The sequence below is a fragment of the Strix aluco genome, chromosome 10, assembly GCF_031877795.1.
Source record: "Strix aluco isolate bStrAlu1 chromosome 10, bStrAlu1.hap1, whole genome shotgun sequence".
In the NCBI taxonomy this organism is placed as follows: Eukaryota; Metazoa; Chordata; class Aves; order Strigiformes; family Strigidae; genus Strix; species Strix aluco.
Window position 1 is genome coordinate 28,580,811 of NC_133940.1, and position 18,778 is coordinate 28,599,588.

Below are 18,778 nucleotides of genomic sequence, written 5' to 3' on the forward strand. Positions count from 1 at the left end.
AAACAGGAGTCCACGGCCCTTCCTCTCTCTTTTATCCCCCTTTCTCCCCACTGGAAAGAGACAGCGTTGAGGCTGGAGTCAAAGCTCAAGGCTTCCTTTTCCTTACGAAGCTAACAGGAGTTGCTGGAGAGAGCAGGCCAACGGACATTTTGAGAAGCAGTTTTAAAGGATGTCACAGTTTTGCAAAGAGACAAAGGAACATTTCAGAAAAAATACAGAAGTCTCCTTGCCAGGAATGTGGGGAATGTCAGGGAATATTACAAAACAGGATGCAAAAGCTGGCCTCAAGCGATGTTATAGACTCATATGCTGGCCTGACAGTCAAGATGGTGAATCCCGATGGAGGACGAGCCACGGGAATGGCAGACTCAGCTCACCTGCCTCGGTCCCGTGTCTGTCTCCCACCGTGCACCCCTTTCCACAGATATGGTATAAAATGTGGCCCTTTCTGTGTAACACGGCATTTTCTGGGGAGCTAAAGCAAACGAAGCCTCGTGGGACACAGCCAAAGAGCCCATCACAGGCAGAGGGAGGACCAGGGGATGCACAGAGAGAACTGGACCGGTCTGTAGCCGAAGGGTAGTCCCGAATCCCAGACTTTTGCTGTAAGCAATACGAAATGCTTCTCAGAGATGGTTAAAATGACTCTCTCCTCCAGTTTTGTAAATTAACTGAGTACTTCCTGGCCTTCCAAGGGACTCATGGGTACAGGAGCTCACACCCCCTTGCAACAGCTATTCCTGCTCAAGGGAAGTTGTGACGCCGAACGCATTGGAGCCGGTGCTGTGGCTGCAGACAACAAGGTCAGAAGCAGAGCAAGACCTCCCCAGGGTCAGGCCAAGGAGAAGGCCGTTGGTTAGAAGGCAGCAGGAAGCCCTAATTCAACACACCAACAGTTTGCAGGAGCAGCTTTAGGAAACAGAGGCCAGTTACTGGCAGAACAGCACCTTTTGGCAGGAATGGGCGTGTTTTTTCCAGCTTCCCCTTCCATATGTGGAAGCCCCTGTGTAAGTAAAAGATTTGTCACAGCAAGACCTGCTCGGGGTTTTCTTGCCTGGCTGTGGATTGCCCTGCCAGCACAACGGTCTCACTTGCGATTGCAGCCAGACACGGTGAGGAGTCTGCTGCTAACAGGAGACAAACCCCCTCCTGATGACAGGTTTATGCGCAGGGCTGACGAAGGCTCAGCCCACGGCCGGTGCTTTCTAGGGGTTATACTGGGAAAGCTTTGTCCTAAAGACACTCAATACTGGAACATCCACCTGCGATCACCCATGAAGGAAACTCTCCAACTGCAGTGGCTGCGCAGGGTGGGGAAGCCCCGCTCTCCCCATCGTTTTGGGGCAGGAGGACCAAAGCCAAGGTGGCCACAGTGCTCGCCCAGGTCTCCTTGGCTTGCGGGGAACCCATCAGGAAGAGCCCTCCGCAGGGCTGGAAGCGGCATCATCCCCCTTCCCGCACCTCCGAGGGGCTGCCCACCCCCGGAGCCCCCCAGGACCGCCTCAGCCCACGCTCCGGCGCTTGGCACGGCAGTGTTTCACACAGGTGAGCTTCCCCCACACTCATCTTTGCATCGCTCAAAACAACACCCGAAAATGCTTACATCCTCTCAAGCAAGCGCTACTTTTCAGTCTCACTAGCGTGCGGCAATTCTCCTGTTGATGTTTCCGAGGAAACCTTTGCCTCAGAAAACTTATACCATAGAGCTGCAGGCTAACGTCATTTGTGGTAAATCAATCAGGTCACATCCTTCTACAGCTCATCTGTGTCTATTTTTATGAGTTGCTAATTTTTGACTCGGACACGCATGTTTTCTGAAGGGGCTCAAAGCCCTTAATTAACACTCGGCTTTCCCAAGTGGTCAGAAAATCAAGCACTGAGCTGCTCTGCAGTGGCAGGCTGTGAAATCCTCCACCCCTGTTCCTTTGCCAAGGGCTGGTGGCCCTGCTCAACCTCAGCATCCTCAGGGGCAAGCAGCACCGGCCCTCCAGCCACCGGCGGCAGGCAGGACAGCCCGTGGCAGGCAGGACAGACCGCGGCAGGTCTGTGGCACCATCCCCGGCTGGGCAGGGGAGCAGCTGCAGCAGCCGCGCAGGCAGGAGCTCACTGGCAGCTCCTGGTTCCTCCTGTCCCAGGCAAAGACAGAGATGGGCGAAAGGAGAGCAGTGTTAGAAAACGGGGGAAAGCTCTGTCAAAGCCACTCGTGCCTCATTCAATACCGCGATGGGCTTCAGAGCCCAGCCAAGAAACAGGAGCGCCTCAATAATCCGCAAAACACAGACTTGCGCAATGTCGAGTTCTATTTATCCTTGCTGTCCCCATGCTGCCAGGAGACACTGAGGAGCACAGCTCCCGTTCAGGGCACGGCACATACCACCAGAGAACAGGTAACTTCCCTGGGTTAAGCGGGTGGGCAGCCGGAGAGGAGCCCAAGGACACGTGGGGTCTCTGTGCTCATTGCAGCCAGGAGTTGGGGTCTCAGAGGCTTCCTGTCCCAAGAGACAGGAGCCCAGTCCGACTCAGAGCCAGGCACTCGGGGAGGGCTGGCCCTGCCAGGACGGATGTTCTTAATTCACCATGTTTTCCTCCTCTCTATGGAGACAAAAGATAAAATGTCAGTGAACCTTATCAAATACTAATCACCAAGACTTCTGACCTCATTATCCTTTGCCTTCTCTGGCTGCTGTGCCAAAGAATAGAGACATGAGACATGGGCTCCTTCCCCAGGACCCTGCCCGGGGGACCTCAGTCCACCTCCTCAAAACGAGAGGTGCCACCCCAAAGCACAGGAGGAGGGACGAAGGGGCAGAGGTGGGGGCTGCCATCGCAGAGCGAAGGGCGAGCTCGGGGTGTGTGTAGCGGAGAAGGGGGCAGGAAGGAAAAACGTCAAACCCCAGAGCTCTGCCAAGTGCTTGGTGCTGCTTCCGGCAGTGGCTTTGCAGAACTTAGTTAATGAGCAAACATCTGCAGCTTCACATCCCGTAGAGAACATTCACAAAAACGTGCTCCATTCATGCAAAAAATAAAATTAATTAATTTAAAAAATAATTAAAAAAACCCAAAATCACTGCTTCGCAAGCAGGTGGGAAAGCTGTGGAGAACCAGAGCGGGAGAGGCAGGCATCGCCGGCACGGGCTGCTCCAGGGACAGCGTGACCCCCGCCACGGCTTCCTGCGCCGGAGGAAGAGCTCTGGGGCACACCCAGCTCCTCTCAGAACAGCTCTGCCAGCAGAGAAAGGCAATCCACCGAAAATCCACCTTCAGCCAAGTCCCAGCCTGCCTCCAGCTCCCGGCTGCCCGGCATCCTTCAGCCCCTCGCAGCCTGCTCGAGTCGCAGGCTACCTACTGCCTTCTCGCCAGTCCACGGTCAGGGCTAACAGCATCCGTGTGCCCAGGGAACGGAGCGTGAGGCTCAAAAGCTTCGGCTGACCCGCAAGCTCTGACTTTCCTCTTTCTTGACCACTTCTTCAATCCCACGCTACAGGTCCCGCTGCCACCGTGGGGATCCCTCCCAGCGCCCGGGGACTGATCGGGCAGGGCAGGATGGGGAACGACGTGGGCACCTCACCCACCTCTCTCAACCTGTGTGCCAGGGCAGGCACGTGCTTCCCCCTGGACACCAACACGTCCTCGCCCAAGCCCTGCAGCTGCGGGAGGAGCCCCCCAGTCGCTACCTCAGTGTCAGCTCAACTGCCCACCCCCCCTCCCCAACCAGGGAGCCTAAAACGGGAGGATGAAGAGGCATGAGGCCCCTCTCACGTCTCACAGCTTCTCTAAAAAGCAGAACTAAAAGCATACTTTAGAGAATTAATAAACCCAACAGCGCAGGTTTGTTTCTATGATGAGGGTCTTGAAGGACAGCAAACGTCACGGCCGTACCAGCTGGGGCGGGGGGGCAAGACTGCCTGCCCCCTCCCCCCCCCCCCCCCCCCAGTGCCCACATCTGTCTGCAAAGCGGAATTTCCAGCTTTTCACCATCAAAACACAGATTCCACCCACCACCTGTCTTAGCAGGCAGGAACACGAAGTAGGACCAGCCTCCTGTTTCACCAGTAAACACATCTGCTGTGGTTGTAGCAGCTATTCAAGCAGCAGATCACTGTTTTCTTTAGTCGCGTTTCCTATTTAACCATTCTGCGAGAAAATTAATTCATACTTTTTTGCTTTCTGGATCAAACATTTAAAATGAGAGCTAACAGTCAGCTGGCATCCTTCCGGTTACCAAAGAGAGACGGTTTTGGTGCTTGCATGGCTACAAATCAGGCTGAGAGCAGCCTGCAGGGTTTTTAGGGAGAGAAAGCTAACAGATGCAAAACCCAAGGGGAGAAGAGGCCAGGGCACAATCACAGCCCAAGTCAGACCCGTCTGGCTTGACACGGGGAGGTTTTGGCATTACTCACGCCGCCCCAGACGCAGCAGTTCTGCCGGGTGACCCGGCCACGCCAAGCAAACACGGTGCAGCACGTGTGCCGAAGGCTTCTTCCTCCTGCTCCCTGGCTGGCCGCTCTGCCTGCGGGCTCAATGGCTTTCCAGAAAACACAGCCTCAGGTCTCCCATGCTCAGCGATAACAAAACATCTTTAAACTAAACCCATTCAATTCTTCCCCAGGCTTCCCATGTCACATTTGGCAGAAATATCCTGCAGAAGCACAAGGAACGCCTGTGGCTGCTGCACGAGCCCCGGTCAGGCTCTCCATCCAACACACAGCAGCACCCAGGGGTGCATCTCTAAACCCCCCCTCTCTGCAGTGCCTACAAAAGATTTAAAGCTTACACAGCTTCTTTTGTGCTAGGAATAATCCTCATCACACCGACCAGCAGCACCTTATTTACCCTCTCTTCCCCAGTTCCTTCCTCCTTGGCAACCTCGATGCCAGCCCTCAGACCAGCGGCTATCGCTGTACATGGCCCAGCACAAGACGATCCCGGTTTGCAACCAAAATTTGGAAGAGCGGCGCCAGTGACAGCGCCCAACTTTCAAACTGCTCTCTGTGCTGTGTCTCATCTCCATTTCAACAGTGGGCACCCGGTCACAGGCCACCCCGTTCAAACATAGTGGGTCCCACGAGCAAGTGCCAGCACGGTGGGTATCCAGAGCACACACCTGGTGTGTCTTTGAGCAGAAATGGCACCAACTGGCCGCTCCGGACAGAATCTTGTTGGAAGAGCGGACACAAACTGCAAAGCCTGAGCATCCCTTGCTGGAACAGCGGCCAACCGAGCCAGCACCCCACGTGCAGCCGGCACGCTGCCGTGTTAACCCCTGCGGAGAGGCAGCCCCCCGTGAGCCTCCCAAATGTTTTCAGAGGCCACCTACAGAAAACCAGTGTTCCCAGTTCGGCCTTTTCACGCCGGCAGCGTGTCGTGGCCGGGACCACCGCTCCTCACATTGCCAGAGCTGAGCGACGCTACCACTGGCCCCGGCAGAGATGGGGCCAGGAGCCAACATGAAACAATGAAAACCATTTAGAGAGCAGGAAGCTGCATCTGCTGGATGAAACGCTATCTTCAAACAAGACGTGTTTGGATAACTCCAGTTTCATAACTCGCCTCTTCCGATGTTAGGAAATCACAGTAATAAAAAGAAAACAAAATGGGGGAGAAGAAACTTGGCATGGGGAACAATGGGAGAATTGCTTGAACCTCGGAGGTGAGCCCAGCCTGCTGCGTCTCGCCCAGGGGCAGCGGGGCTCCGGCTGCGGGCTCAAAGGGCCTCGCACAAGAATTAAGGTCTGATCAAATATCAACAGGAAAAGAGTTAACTCTGCACTACAGACACCAAGAGCACAGCAAATTTTGATCATCTTATATCTTACTTTGCTTGATTGATTGATTTTTTTGTTTTTAATGGAAATCAAAGTCATCTTGAGGGAGGGAATAGAATTAGACAGAGATCAGAATTTGGAGTCCCGCAGGACTTACCTTCATCACCTTAAAGGTCATGGAAAGGATGGTCTTCAAGGGTGGAAGGGGATGACAGGTCACCTTTTCTTGGCTTTGAGCACTTCTTGGGCACAGACAGCTGTTTTCTGGTGTCAGCAGTGCAGAATTACAGTGAAGACAAACCTGCCTGCTCCAGAAATTCCTAACGCTAACCTGAACACCCTGCAGACAGTAGAGAAGGACTTCACCGTGTCTTAGCAGGTCACTGCTGAGCGAGAAGAAGCAATGAGAGGGAAGACAAACACAAGAGCTCCTCAGCTCCAGGCCCAAGGCAGCGGCTCTCTGACCCACCAGAGCTCCCAGCCCCAGCAGCGAGGCCAACCCAAACCCTCCCCAAACCATGTGCCCTGCTGGGGGGGCAGCTTTATTTTGCAGAGTGCACAGTTCCTCTCTGGTGGTTTTTGCAGATGAAGGAATAACCAGTCCTCATGCTCTATCACCCCACGAGTGGAAGGGAGCAGCCAGCCCACACCACACCACGGCGCAGCACCCACAAGGACACCCGGAGCAGATAATCCCCCTGCACAGTAACTCCGTTTTTAAACACTGAGGCTTTAATGTAAATCAGGGCTGGCTGCTCCACCGACAGCTTCACACTGTCCGGTCTGCTCTCACCCATGTGCACAAACGGGTGTTTCGGGTCCCCAACAGCCCAGCCCCAGGGGCCGGGACACGCAAGACCCCGCTCCTTGCCTCGCTCCAGCAGCTGGCTGACCCCATGGCCACTGGTCCCACGGCCACTGGTCCCACGGCCGCCACCTCCAACAATTTAGGACAAGGAGCCAAAAGCTGAGGTCACTCGGCCGGGGCTGCCAGACCCCTCCCCAGCACCCACCTCCCCTCCCCACCCTCCCCAGTCCAAATATAAACCCACTTACAGGAAATGCCTTAAAGAAAAGGCACCTCCCTGAGTCCCGAAGAAAGCCCAGAAAATAAACTGTCTCTGGACAAGGAAATGGCTTTTTTTTTTTTTTTTAAAAAAAAGTCACACTGCAAAGCAGCTTTAACCTTTTCAGTCCCTGCTGCGAACTCAGCCACCCACACGCCTCGGGGTGTTTGGAGGTGTCTGTGCTGAGGACTGGCGATAGGAGAGGAGCCTCCCACCAGAAGTCCCCGTGTCCTCGCAGCATCCCCAGGTCTCAAGCAAAAACGGTCCAAAATCCATAATCCAAAGGCAAACTCTCTGATGAGGAAAGCACCAGACCCTCAGAACAGGCTGACAGCCTGGGACCCACTCTGAATTTTGCATAAGCACAGGCTCCATTCCCCGTCTGGAAAGAAAGAGTTTGTTTTCATACCAACATCCCTACACAAAATACAAGAAAGAAAAAGAGAAGAAATGCAGGAAATCCAGGACTGAGAGAGGCAGCTGTCTCAAAACAGTCAGTCGAGGAGGCTCCAAAGCAAACAGCCCAGAGAGAGGGGAGGGGAGAGGAGGAGAGGGGGAGAGGGGGAGAGGGGGAGAGGGGGAGAGGGGGAGAGGGGAGGGCATCTGACACCCTGGGAGAGCTCTCCGGCCAGCGCGGTGGCACAGGCATTGCCATGGGCACCAGCCTTGCCAGGGTTGCTGGGGGGGTAACGGGGACAGGATCTATGAATAAAACCTGCCGGCGGGATTCGGTAGCGTCCCGGTGAAGCCAGAGGTCACAGTCAACAGAGAAGCTAATTCTGTTATCTCCCTCCTACTGAGGAGAAAGCTGAGGCTGAGCCTCTCCCAAAGCAGAGCCCAGAGCACAGCCCAGCTCCCGAAGCCCGTCCCTCATCACCAGACCCCAACGACTCCCTGAACATGCCCCTTCAGAAATGTATACCCAGGGCTTTAAGTCTCAGATGCACAAAGTAGTTTGATACAATTCAGCTGTTGCTGCAAAATGTCTAAAATATTTGTTGCCTTTTTTTATTTTTCTTTGGAAGGGCAGCAGCGCTGGAAAAGCCGTGCTGCAGAGGTGTGTGCAGGCCCTGGGCGTGGGAAAGGAAAGCAGCGGGGTCAGCTTCCACTTGGCTGGAGAGCAAGTGTCCGGCCAGAGCACAAGGCCAGGGCTCAGCACAAGACCCTGCCGGCCTCCCGAGAAGAGAGACCGTTTCTGCTCAGGCTGATTTTTTGCCACACATATTGAGGTACCAACGTGAACAGCCTGGATCCCTGCAGGGGAAGAGCAGAACTTATCCTACTACTCATCCTACTACTTATCCTACTTCTGCAGAGCGGTAACAAGGGCTTTGCAGAGCTCCAGTGCAGGAGGGCGCTTCTGCAATAGCCGAGCAGAGTCCAGGAGAGGAAGGTTGTTCCTCTGGCTCCACTGAGATAAGCTGTGCAAGGAAATCCAGAGGTAAGTGAGCATTTTGGTCCCAAAAGCCTCCGGAGTTGCCCACACGGAAGGTCTTAAGGGGTTGCACATCACGCAGCAGACCCAGACACCCAGGCCGGCTGACGTTGGCCATTCAAGGACGCACATCTCCAGCAGCTGAAGTCCATGAAGTGCAGAGAGGCCTGTGCTGGGCTGGACAAACTGGGGCAGCCCTGAGTGCTCCCAGCACCTCACCGTGCCTGGTTTTACTGGGACAATAAAAGCACCTCTGAACTCGAGTGCTCTTCACAGCAAACCTGCTGCGTGTGCTTGTCACTGCCGGCAGCAACACGGCACCTGGGGTTCCACCTCCCCAGCCTTCAGGGAGCCGCGGTGTCGGCCCGAGCAGGCGGCCAAGGGGATTTGGGCTCGGCCCCACGTCCCCAGCGCCCCAGCACCCACCCGGCCCGAGGCACCCCTGCGACCCCGCTGAGCGGCTCCAGCATCTCAACCAGGAACCACCCCTGGCCATGGACTCCGTGCTGTGCTCAGGTGCCTCTGCACCAGCAGCCGGGGAGGAATCGCTGCAACAACCGACAGCAGCAACTGTAAATCATTCTACTTGGAATTCAGCTGAACTTCTGCAGCCCGCTCGTCGCACTACAGGACGGCCACAACAACAGCCCTCCTCCATCCTGCTGACGGGATGAGGCCCTGGGAAGACAAACAGCAGCCACGCAGGTACCTTCCTCTGCGGTGCCCAGACGGCCGCTGCCGAGCTGGCTGGTGGGCAGAGAACATTTGTGCGCCACAGAAACCAAGAAAGGCCACAAAACTGTCTGGCAAGAAACATTCCCTGCTGCAGATCAGCCACAAAAGATCAGAATCAGCAACATTTGTAGTGGAAGATGAAAAGATTTGGAGATGGTCGCCAGGATGCTGAATGCAACAAAAGGGAGGGGATAAAGTGCTGTGAGGGACACGCTGGCTCTGCCATGGCCCATCTTGCCGTCTCCCACCAGCAGGGGAAGGGTCCCTGGGCTGGATGGACTGGGAGGGAGCCGAGGGGACTGGTCAGGGCAATGGGGCACCCCGGCATGCAGCAGGTACTGATGACCTGTCTCATATACAAAGTCTCAGGCACACTGAAGTCCTTCAAACCTTATTTTTTTTTAAGCAGCCCGTTATTTTTAGCTGGGGGAGAATCACTGCTTCCTGAACTCTTGCTGCTCCCGAGACACCACCATAGCTCCCAGAACTTCATCCCAGTAGAAATCACAGAAATCACACAGGCACAGCTCGTGTCCAGCCCCAGCCGTGCCCACGGGGTCACACTGGCAGCTCTGTCCCGGGGACAGCCTCCGGAGGGGTTCACTCGGGAAGGCATACAGCAGCTGCGGGGCAATTCTCCATCTGGGAAAACGAAGCTGAAACTCTGGCCCTGACCGCCCAGACGTTCCCCTCTTGCCCAACGACACTGATGAAACAAGGTCAAGTGCTCTCTGAGTCACTGCCCAGCGTCACTGGCCCACAGCCTCGTGACACCTCCGCCTGCCACCACCCGTGGCCATTTCCAGTTTCACTGGGCACAGTGGAGGGAATCAACCCCCAGACGCCCCTCACCAGCCCCCCCGCCCCGAGCAAACCTCGGCCTGCAGCCCCTGGAACCGCTCCACCTCCCTCCCCAGCCTAAGCTGCCCCCAAGCCCAGCCTTTAGCCCAGCGCTTGCAGCAAAGCCTCGTCCTCTTCAGCCCTTTTCTTTTTCTCCTTCCTTTTTCCTTTAAACGCTCACTTTCTTGTCCTCTCTGCCAGCGCTTCCTTCCCCAGCCCCAGGCTGAGCCGCCAGCCACCCCAGGGGTGGGAAGGCTGGAGGAAGGGGGACAACCCCCCCCAGCCCCGCAGCTTCACAGCCTGCAGTGGCACGGGAGGCTCACGGCTGCGGGACAGACCCCTCCACGCCTGCGGATTCACCGCCCTGGCTCCACGGACACCCCGTTTCCAGGCGGCAGCCTGCTGGGGGGGCCACTGGGTCGGCCTCGTGCCCCCCAGAACAGGCAGCAGCAGAGCGAGGGGTGCGGCGGGAGCGGTTTGGTGCCATTCTGAGAAGGAACGGGAGGGAGCGTGACTCCTCTGTGCTACACCAGACAAAAGGGCATTCAGAAACCGAACTTGTGCCCTTGACAGCAGCAAAAATATTCTTGTAAAATTCACAGTGGGGAGGGAAGAGAAGGAGAATAGAAACTCTGCCGTATACCTTTGCAAATAAATTGTACTCGAGCAGCGACACGCTTGCGGGCCACAAGCACCCTCTCCCGCTCCCACGGGCACAGCCACTTTCCTGAAATAGCGGCGTTAATCCCACGGCGAGCGCGGAACACGGGCCTCGAACCCGCGGCGAGCGGCCCGCGCTGGCCCTCTGCGCACTGCACATGCTGCAGTCAGATGCTTCTCGCTCCCAGAGAAAGGGCAGGAAACCCCCCAGCACACCCAGGCCCTGGCATGCTGGGCCTCTGGGGTTCGGCAGCATGTGCCATCCCGGGAGCAGCTACCGAGCTCCTGCTCCTAATTAAAGCACGGGAGGCCCAGGCTGCAGCATCCGTGGACGTGCAGGTGCTCACCCTGGGACCATGTTGCCCCCCAGCCCACGCTGGTCCCCTGGGTGTCCTCCTGACCACCCCACTCACACGGGATACGCAGGGAGGCAAAGAAGCGGCGGAGCAGGAGCACACCCTGCCGAAGGCTCGTCCCCTCAGGCTGTGACGCTGCACACCCCCGCCGGGGTCCCCCCAAGGCAGGCAGAGCAGGGACCCCCAGCTGCCACCCCCCTCCCGCTCTCACCCCGCACACAGGGCAGCGGCCCCGCGGTTGGCATTACGCCCATCCCGGTGACCACCCCAAGCTCCCGCTGCCTGCCCAGCAGCGGCAATCCATGGCATGGACCGGGACGACCTCTGAGATGGACCTGGGGGAAGCCACAGAAGGGGAGGGCTGAGCTCGGCCACGGGACGGCATGAGGAATTCAAGCTGGACACGTGCCTCCCCGCAGCAGGATGAAGTGGCTGAACCCCCTGGGGAAGGTTCCCCCGAGCTGCTGCGCTTGTTAATGCCCGTTCCCAGCGCCAGCCGTTAATGTTTGTTCTGCCTGTAACTGGCACTGGGTGACAAGTGCCCTTTCCTGATAAGGGATCCTTCAACCGGCTCAACAAACAGCCCCGCCGCTGCGCGCGGAGCCCAGTGGCGCGGGGACCCTGTCGATGATTAACTAAACAGCACAGGATTAACTAAACCCAGACATCGCAGCTGGGCAACCAGCGATGGGGCCTGGACGCCCCGGGACCCGCATCCCGTGGGATCGGGGTTGGGATCCAGGGTAACCCCCGGGCAGAGGAGGGACGAGCAGGGAACGAGGCCGGCACAGCTCCGCACCCACAACCCCTTGTGCTGAACCACGCGAGTAACGTGCCAAATTAATCAGAAAGCAAACGGATGACGAAACCCCGCGAGCCGTCGCTCCCTGCACCTGAAAACTAATTTCTTGCTGGAAATGTAGAAGACCCTACCTCTTTAAATTTCTGTGCCGAGGCCCAGCAGCCTGGAAAAGTTAATATAATTATCCCGAGGTGACTTTCAGAAAGGCTCGCACAAGAAGGGTTATTGTGGCTCAATCATTAACCGGGCGGGAGACCCCCGGCCTTGCTGGAATGCAGCCACGCTGCTGGTCCTCTCCGGAGCAGGCAGGAGCGCAGCACAAAGGTTAACGGCCGGCTTCTCCGCCCTGGCCACCGGCCCCTCTGCCTTGGCCACCAGCCCCGGGAGGGCTCCGGCCACTCTCCAGCACAGCCTTTCTTCCAGCGCGGCCTTTCTTCCAGCACTAGATCCAACCCAACACCTCCTTCACTCTTTCCAGCAGGGCTGGGAGAGCACGCGGACGAGGGAAAGTTGCGAAATGAGAAGACCCGACTTCCACGCTGACATCCCCGCAGCCCCACGTGCCTCAGCTCCCCCCGAGCAGTGCTGACAGCACCCACAATCTGGGGTGCTGCTACTCCAAGGTGCCTCCCCTCGCCTTGGAGCTGCTGCTGTGGCAGGACCGGCACGGGCACGGCGTGGGACGCGAGGACTGGCAAGAGGAACGGCATCCCAGCCTCTGCAGCCTGCAGTCTGCCCCCGAAAGCCTTTTACACCTGCAAAACTGGCCCAGCTCTCACCCCCGGGCTGCGGCAAGGCGCCTCACCAAATCTGGTGGGCAGGGGGATGGAGCAACGCCTCTGTTATCCGGCTGGCGGGGGTGAACCGGCGTTACGTGCCGCAGCCTGGGCCAGGGGGATGAGGTCCCGCGGTCCCAGGACCCCCACGCAGCCGGGGCCGCAGTGACCACGTGAGAGGCACCTCCTGCCCCCACCGCCTTCGTTTGGAGGATCCAACTCCCACCTACACCTGAACGCAAAAGCCCTTCCAGAACCACACACGGCGCAGATGCAAGACCGCAAACCCCCACGACGGGCAAACTGCGAAGGAACGGGCAGGGTAAGGAAGGGGAGTGGGTTCTGCTCTCTGCTGGGGGTGATTTACCCCGATCCCCAGGAGTGTGAAGCGGGGCAGTGCCTGCCTCCCTCAGCTCCCCTCCTGCCCCAGCCCCCCGCAGCGTGCGCATGGCTCCGCGCCCGCCGGCTCGTTCCTCTGCCACGCAGCCACCTCTGCTACACCCTCGGGGAAAGGGCAACCTTTCCTTCCCCTGCACGACTTCAGCTGACTTTGACAACCTTCAGATCTTTGTGAAGTGAGTACAAAAACCCAGGGGAAGTAGCGATGCGCCCTTAGGCATAACCATATTTTGTTCTCTTACGAAACTGCTGGCAGTCTGTCCCGCGCGTACGCTCGGGGTTGGACGTTTGAGGCGATGCAGACCAGGGTCTATTCAGTCGGTCTCTTACTAGGAAAGGATTTCTGAGGAAGCGCAAGCACATGAAGTGAATGCGAGCACCTCCAGAGAAGCCAGTTTGACACCAGCTCTGCATCGGGACTCAACGGTCTGTCACATCAGGAAATTGCTGACAAGCCTTTGGCATAAGGGTGGGAGCTACTTTTTTCCCTACAAGAGCGGAGGGAGGCTGAGGGGGTTTGAGCTGAGCCGTGCCCCGCTCCTGGCGAGGAGCAGACCCGGCAGAGAGCAGCGTGGGGCTGCGGCCCCGGCTCTGGCAGCACAGCTACCTCTCTTAACGGGGTTTCAGTTAAAATGTACACAGAAGAAAGCATGTTCATTGATAAGAATTCAAGTTTGCACATGGAAAAGAACACAGGCCTCTGCCAATAACGTCACGATACACGCTCTGACATCCTGGGACCGTACGTGGGGCTTTAAGAGCAGAGGCTCGTCTGCCCTCTGCGCCAAGGAGCTGTTCCAAAACCCAAACCACAAAACCAAGCGCACAAAGAGCTGGTGTTTAAGGTAGCCGCAATCACACAACCCCTAAAAAAAACCAGCCTCTCGCCTTGGCAGCAGCGCTGACAGACGAGCGCTGGCTCACAGCGTGACAACTACGCACACACGGCAAACCCACCCGTTTGTACCAAAGTCTCTAAAAACGACGAGCGACTGCAAACACGCGCCCACGGCGCCGAACGCCAGAACACAGAGCCCGGCCTCCCCTCGCTATAGCGCCAGGGCCTGACCCGAAGCCTCCCGACGTCAGCACAGCTTTTCCGTGAGCTCACCTGGATCAGACGGCAAATCTGCGCTTTCCCAGCCCCCGGTGGGACCATCAGGACTCCCAGCTAGAGGGGGGGCGAAGGGGAGCCCTGATAAATCCCGAGCAGCCCCAAACCCGCAGCCAGCCCGTTCGCACCCCACCATGAGGTCGGCGACGGGTCTGCTGGCAGGAACAGCCCGGCTGGGACAGAGCCAGGCGGCCCCGCACGCCCAACCCCGCAACTCCGCTGGGAACGGCCGACTGTCGCCCCACACGCGGCTGGGACCGAGCCCGGGACGACGGGGATCCAGTAACGGCTCGGGCACGTCAGGGAAGGGACACACGGCGCCCCGGTGCCGCAGGACGGACAGCCGGGCCTGGGCAGCATCCTCGGGGCTGCGGGCAGCAGATTGCGGACACGATCTTCCCACATGCGCCCCCTCCTCTCCCCTCACAGCCCCCCAACACGCACACAGCCCCCCAGGACACAACCCCTAGCATACACACAGCCCCCCAGCACGCACACAGAGACCCCCAACATAAACACAGCCCCCCAGCACCAACACCACCGCCCCCGCCGCAGGTTTCTGATTTACCTCCAGGCTGTGCTGCACCCCCGCCCAATCCGGGCTCCCGGGGGGGGGGAAACGGCTGCGTCCCGACGAGTGGGGAGGAAGAGGAGGAAGAGGAAGAAGAGGAGGAAGAGGAGGAAGATGGTGGGTCCGGGTGGGGTGGAGGAGCCCTCGGCCGCCGCGGGCAGCGGGCGGGTCGGGCCGGTGCCAGCCGCGGCTCCGGCTGTTGTCGGTGTGAGCTGCGAGCGCGGCAGGTGCGGGGCTGGGGGGCCGGGACCCGGCTCCGACCGCCCCCCCGGCTCCGACCGCCCCCCCGGGGCCCGCCCGCCGCCCGCTCCGCTCCGCCCCGGGACCCGGCTCCGGCACCGCCGCCCGCTCCCCCCAGGAGCACCCGGGGCGCTGGTCCCCCCCACTCTGAGCTGCGAGGCCGAAGGTCCCCCGGCCCCCAACCCTGGAGCCAGTCGGGCTGCGGCGCGAGGAGGGGGCTGCCACCACGCGTGTGACACCCAGCCCCATCCCAAACCCCATCCGTGTCCCCCGCTGCCCCCTTCGCGCTGCCCCCAGCCCCCCCCCGCTCCCCCCCACTGCCTTCAGCCATGTCCCACCCCCCCCTTCCAACCACGGGGCCTTGGCCTGGCCCCCGCTCCCAGGGGCTGTGGGATGTGGACACCCCACATCTGCCACTGGGCTGAGCACCCATGAGGGGCCCTTGAGCTGGTGTGTGTCCCCCCCCCAAAAAAAAAAAGGAGCCCCAGGACAGTTTCCAGACTGATGGCCGGCTGCCCCCGGCTCTCCCAGCCCATCAAACCCCGCAGAGGTGCGAGGCACCGCGAGGAGCAGAGGGGCTGCTCCCCCGGCACTGGCTTCCCCAAAACCCCCCCTCACACTGCGGGGATGTTTCTTGCTCGGCCGTTACTCCTCGGAGAGCACAGGGTGAGGAAGATCCTCCCCGGGGCACAACGCGTCTGACAGCCCGGGTTCTGCATCGCCCACCCGCGTCATGCCCGACGGGACGAGCCCCAGCCTGTGTGCACAGGGGTGAGGGAGAAAATGGGGACGGGGTCTGGAATATTGGGGCTAAGGGGAAAAAACAAGTGTTTAAAGTGGACTTGAAGGTGGAATTCTTTTGGTGAGAAGTGGGAGGCAAGAGGCTGAGCGCGGAAGGAGAAGCAGAGAGCAAGGGGCTCAGCGGCGAGCACAGAGACACGGCGCAAGGAGAGGCGGGCTGCGATTTGGTGTGGGATGAGCAGAAAAGCTGGAGAGAGACCAGGGGCGCTGCCGGGATGCCCCAAGCCAGCTTCCCTCCCGAAATGGCCGCGGGGAGGGCTGCCCCAGCACCCCAACGCGCGGGATCGAGGGAAAAAACAGAAGAGGAGGGAGCGGGCAGCGTGTTCTGGCCACCAAAGTGGGGAGGGGGCACCGTTCCACTTAGTTATAGTGAGTTACTGTATGAGTTATTACTATTACCTAATACTGATATATAATAATATGGATATTATTAGTTATCACATAGTGAGTTATAGCTTACTAGAGTAGTTATTGCTATTGTATATTGTCTTTATATATGATTATTATATATTATTAGTTATTACTTATAGTGAATTATAGTTTACTAGATCAGTTATTACTATCCTATAATAATGATATATAATAACATCTATATTGTTAGTTATTACTTATAGTGAGTTATAGCTTATTAGATTAGTTATTGCTATTATATATTGTCATATATAATTATTATATATTATTAGTTATTAATTATAGTGAGTTATAGCTTATTAGATTAGTTATTAGTATCCTATAATAATGATATATAATACTAACATCTCTATTATTAGTTACTACTCCGTTAGAGTGAGTTACAGCGTGGGGAACACGCTGGCTGAGGGCAGCGCTCCCCCGTCGTGCTGCCCCCGGCTCACCCCTCGCCTGGCCTTGCCGTGGGTCAGCGCCGCGCCCCAGCGCCCGGTGACAGCCGCTAGAAAAACCGCCGGGCTCAGAGGAGGATTTCAAGCGTTTTTCCACTCATTTCCTCGTGCCAAGCAGGAGCGGGGAGGGTGTGGGGACAGAGAGGAAATCTCCCGGAGACGCTGAGCTATAAACAGGCAGCCACCAGGGCAGGGCTGAAGCGGCCGGACCCACGCTTGCCCCGCTCGTGCCGGGAAGGCCGGGGCAGGTGCCAGGAGGAGCAGAAATAGCACATCCCAGGGGCTCCCCCCATGCTGCCCTCACAAACCGGCCGCCTTCACCCCCGGCGATATTCCTCGTTGCCAGCGTGTTGCCGCAGCGGGCCACAGCCGGTGCGTGTGCTGCCAGCGGGCGGCCAGCAAAGGGGTAACACGGCTGCTGGCTGGAGCACAGCCCGGGGAGCTGGGAGTGCCCTGGCCAGCCCCCCAATAACTGCCACCGGCAAGGGCAGAGGGGCTGCCCAGGGTGGTCCAAAGGGCATCGCTGAGAAGGGGAAGGAAAAAAACCTGGGAAAGCTCCAGTAACAGGCTCGAAGGAATAACCTTGACCTGGCTCTTACAGAGGACTGCCAACGGGACCTCGGGAGAGCTGCACGCACCCCAGTGCACCCCGAGCTCGGCAAGCAGGCAGGGCTGGGCCAGCAGAGTCCCCTCAGCCGAACGCACCCCGTGCTGGCCGGGTCGAATCCTGACCCTGCCCATAGAGAGCAGCATGCACGTACGGCCCAGCCCGAGCCACAGACCGGAGGCCAACGTGGTTTTGGGCGAGGCATTGGCGCTGCCTGCACTGCTGCCTGCACTGCTGCCCAACGGCACCGAAACCCCTTCCCTGCTTCGGGCGAGGGCCAGTGGAAAAATCGTCCGGGCCACACGGCAGCTAGAGACAAAGGCTCGTTCCGAGGGACACCGAGAGACGCCGCTGAGCCAGGGCCGGGCAGCTCGGACGAGAGTGATGCTGGAAAACCCCAATGATGGGGCCGGACCCGCAGATCCCGGGGTCAAACACTCCCCAGTACCTGAGAACCAGCACCTCCAGCCCACCAACACATGCAGACCACCTCACCCGGCTCGGTGGGGTGCAAAGGGGGTGCCTCTCCCCCTCGGGGGGGTCCCCAGGCTCCAGCAGGACCCCCCCAGGCTCAGCAGCAGCTCCCAAAGGCACCCAGAGCCCCTCACGACTGCCGCAGTCCCACAGTTGGGTCACGCCAGCCCTGTACACCCTGCCAAGGACTGGCCCCGGGGTGGGTTGGGGGGGGGCTTTGGGGGGCAGCCACCACCGGGCCCCTCACTGGGGAGCCCCAATTTTCACTGAAACGTCCCCCACGGGGTGGGGAAGGGCGCTCCCTGCCGGCCACGGCCCACCACAGCCTGCGCCAAGTGAGAACCACCCGGAAAAGCCAAAACAAGCAAACGAGTAAAAGAAGGGGAAAAAAATTAAAAAAATAATATGAATCCACGGGAAAAGGATCTTTGCTCCAGCTGGCCACCCACCGTGACAGGAAAACCCACGCACCCACGGTGAAAACACATCCTGAGCGGCCCCACAATGGTCACTCTGCTGCTCTTTTTCCGACAACCAAAATAAACATGAGGGGAAAAAAGAGAAAAAAGTTAACATTTTCTTTCAGGTGTATAAATAAAAACTGACCACAGAAGCGAACAAGCCAGGAGTGGGTGTCCTGGGGTGGGGTTACTCACACGCACACGCTCGGGGACTCTTGCTCTGCTAACACAAGCCACAGGCATGTTCCACAGTTTTCCACCGCCCCAGATGGAGACCTGGAGTCGCCCGCAGCACTTTCACACCAACCCGCTTCACCCGGGTCTAACCCTGTGTCAGAGCCGGGCCCAGCCCGCGCTTGCCGCCCTGCCCCACCTTGGGCTGCCCTGGGGCCGTGGGGATGCTCTGGCGGAGCCTCAGCACCAGTGCGAAGGGAGCGAGCTGGCTGCGGTGAGAGGAGGAGGATGGCTTCAATATCCCTGTTTCCGATAGGAAAATCAATGGGAAGGAGTTAACTGGCACACACAGGATGGCGGGCGGAGCCGCGGGGCCAGCTGCATGGGTACAGCGGGCAGCACCAGCACTGAATTCCCCAGCTTCCAAGGGAGGAGGGCGAGAGGGAGGCAAAGAGAAACTCGGAGACATACGCACAACAGCATCATTCATGGGAGCTGATTCTGTGCAACAAGGGTCCTGTGTCTGGCCCAGAGCTCCAGGCAATTAAAACAGCAGCCACAGATCTCAGAGAAACAGCAGGAATTTATCTGAGGAATCCAGATTATGTGGCCACTGCTGAAGCAGAGCAAAAAGCTTCCAT

The 18,778-nt window shown here is 58.3% G+C and overlaps 1 protein-coding gene across 3 annotated transcripts in view; it reads right to left on the reverse strand.

The window, feature by feature from the left end:
• Nucleotides 1-18,778, reverse strand: part of STARD8 (StAR related lipid transfer domain containing 8) — a 69,087-nt gene that overhangs the window by 26,989 nt on the left and 23,320 nt on the right. The window contains exon 1 of one of the 3 annotated variants that reach the window (XM_074834885.1): nucleotides 14,518-15,496. The exons of the other annotated variants lie outside the window; for them this stretch is intronic. Coding sequence (XP_074690986.1) covers nucleotides 14,518-15,193 — 676 coding nt within the window. The 5' untranslated portion in view covers nucleotides 15,194-15,496. Of the gene's footprint in view, nucleotides 1-14,517; nucleotides 15,497-18,778 lie in introns of those variants that run through there. 3 annotated transcript variants of the gene reach the window in all.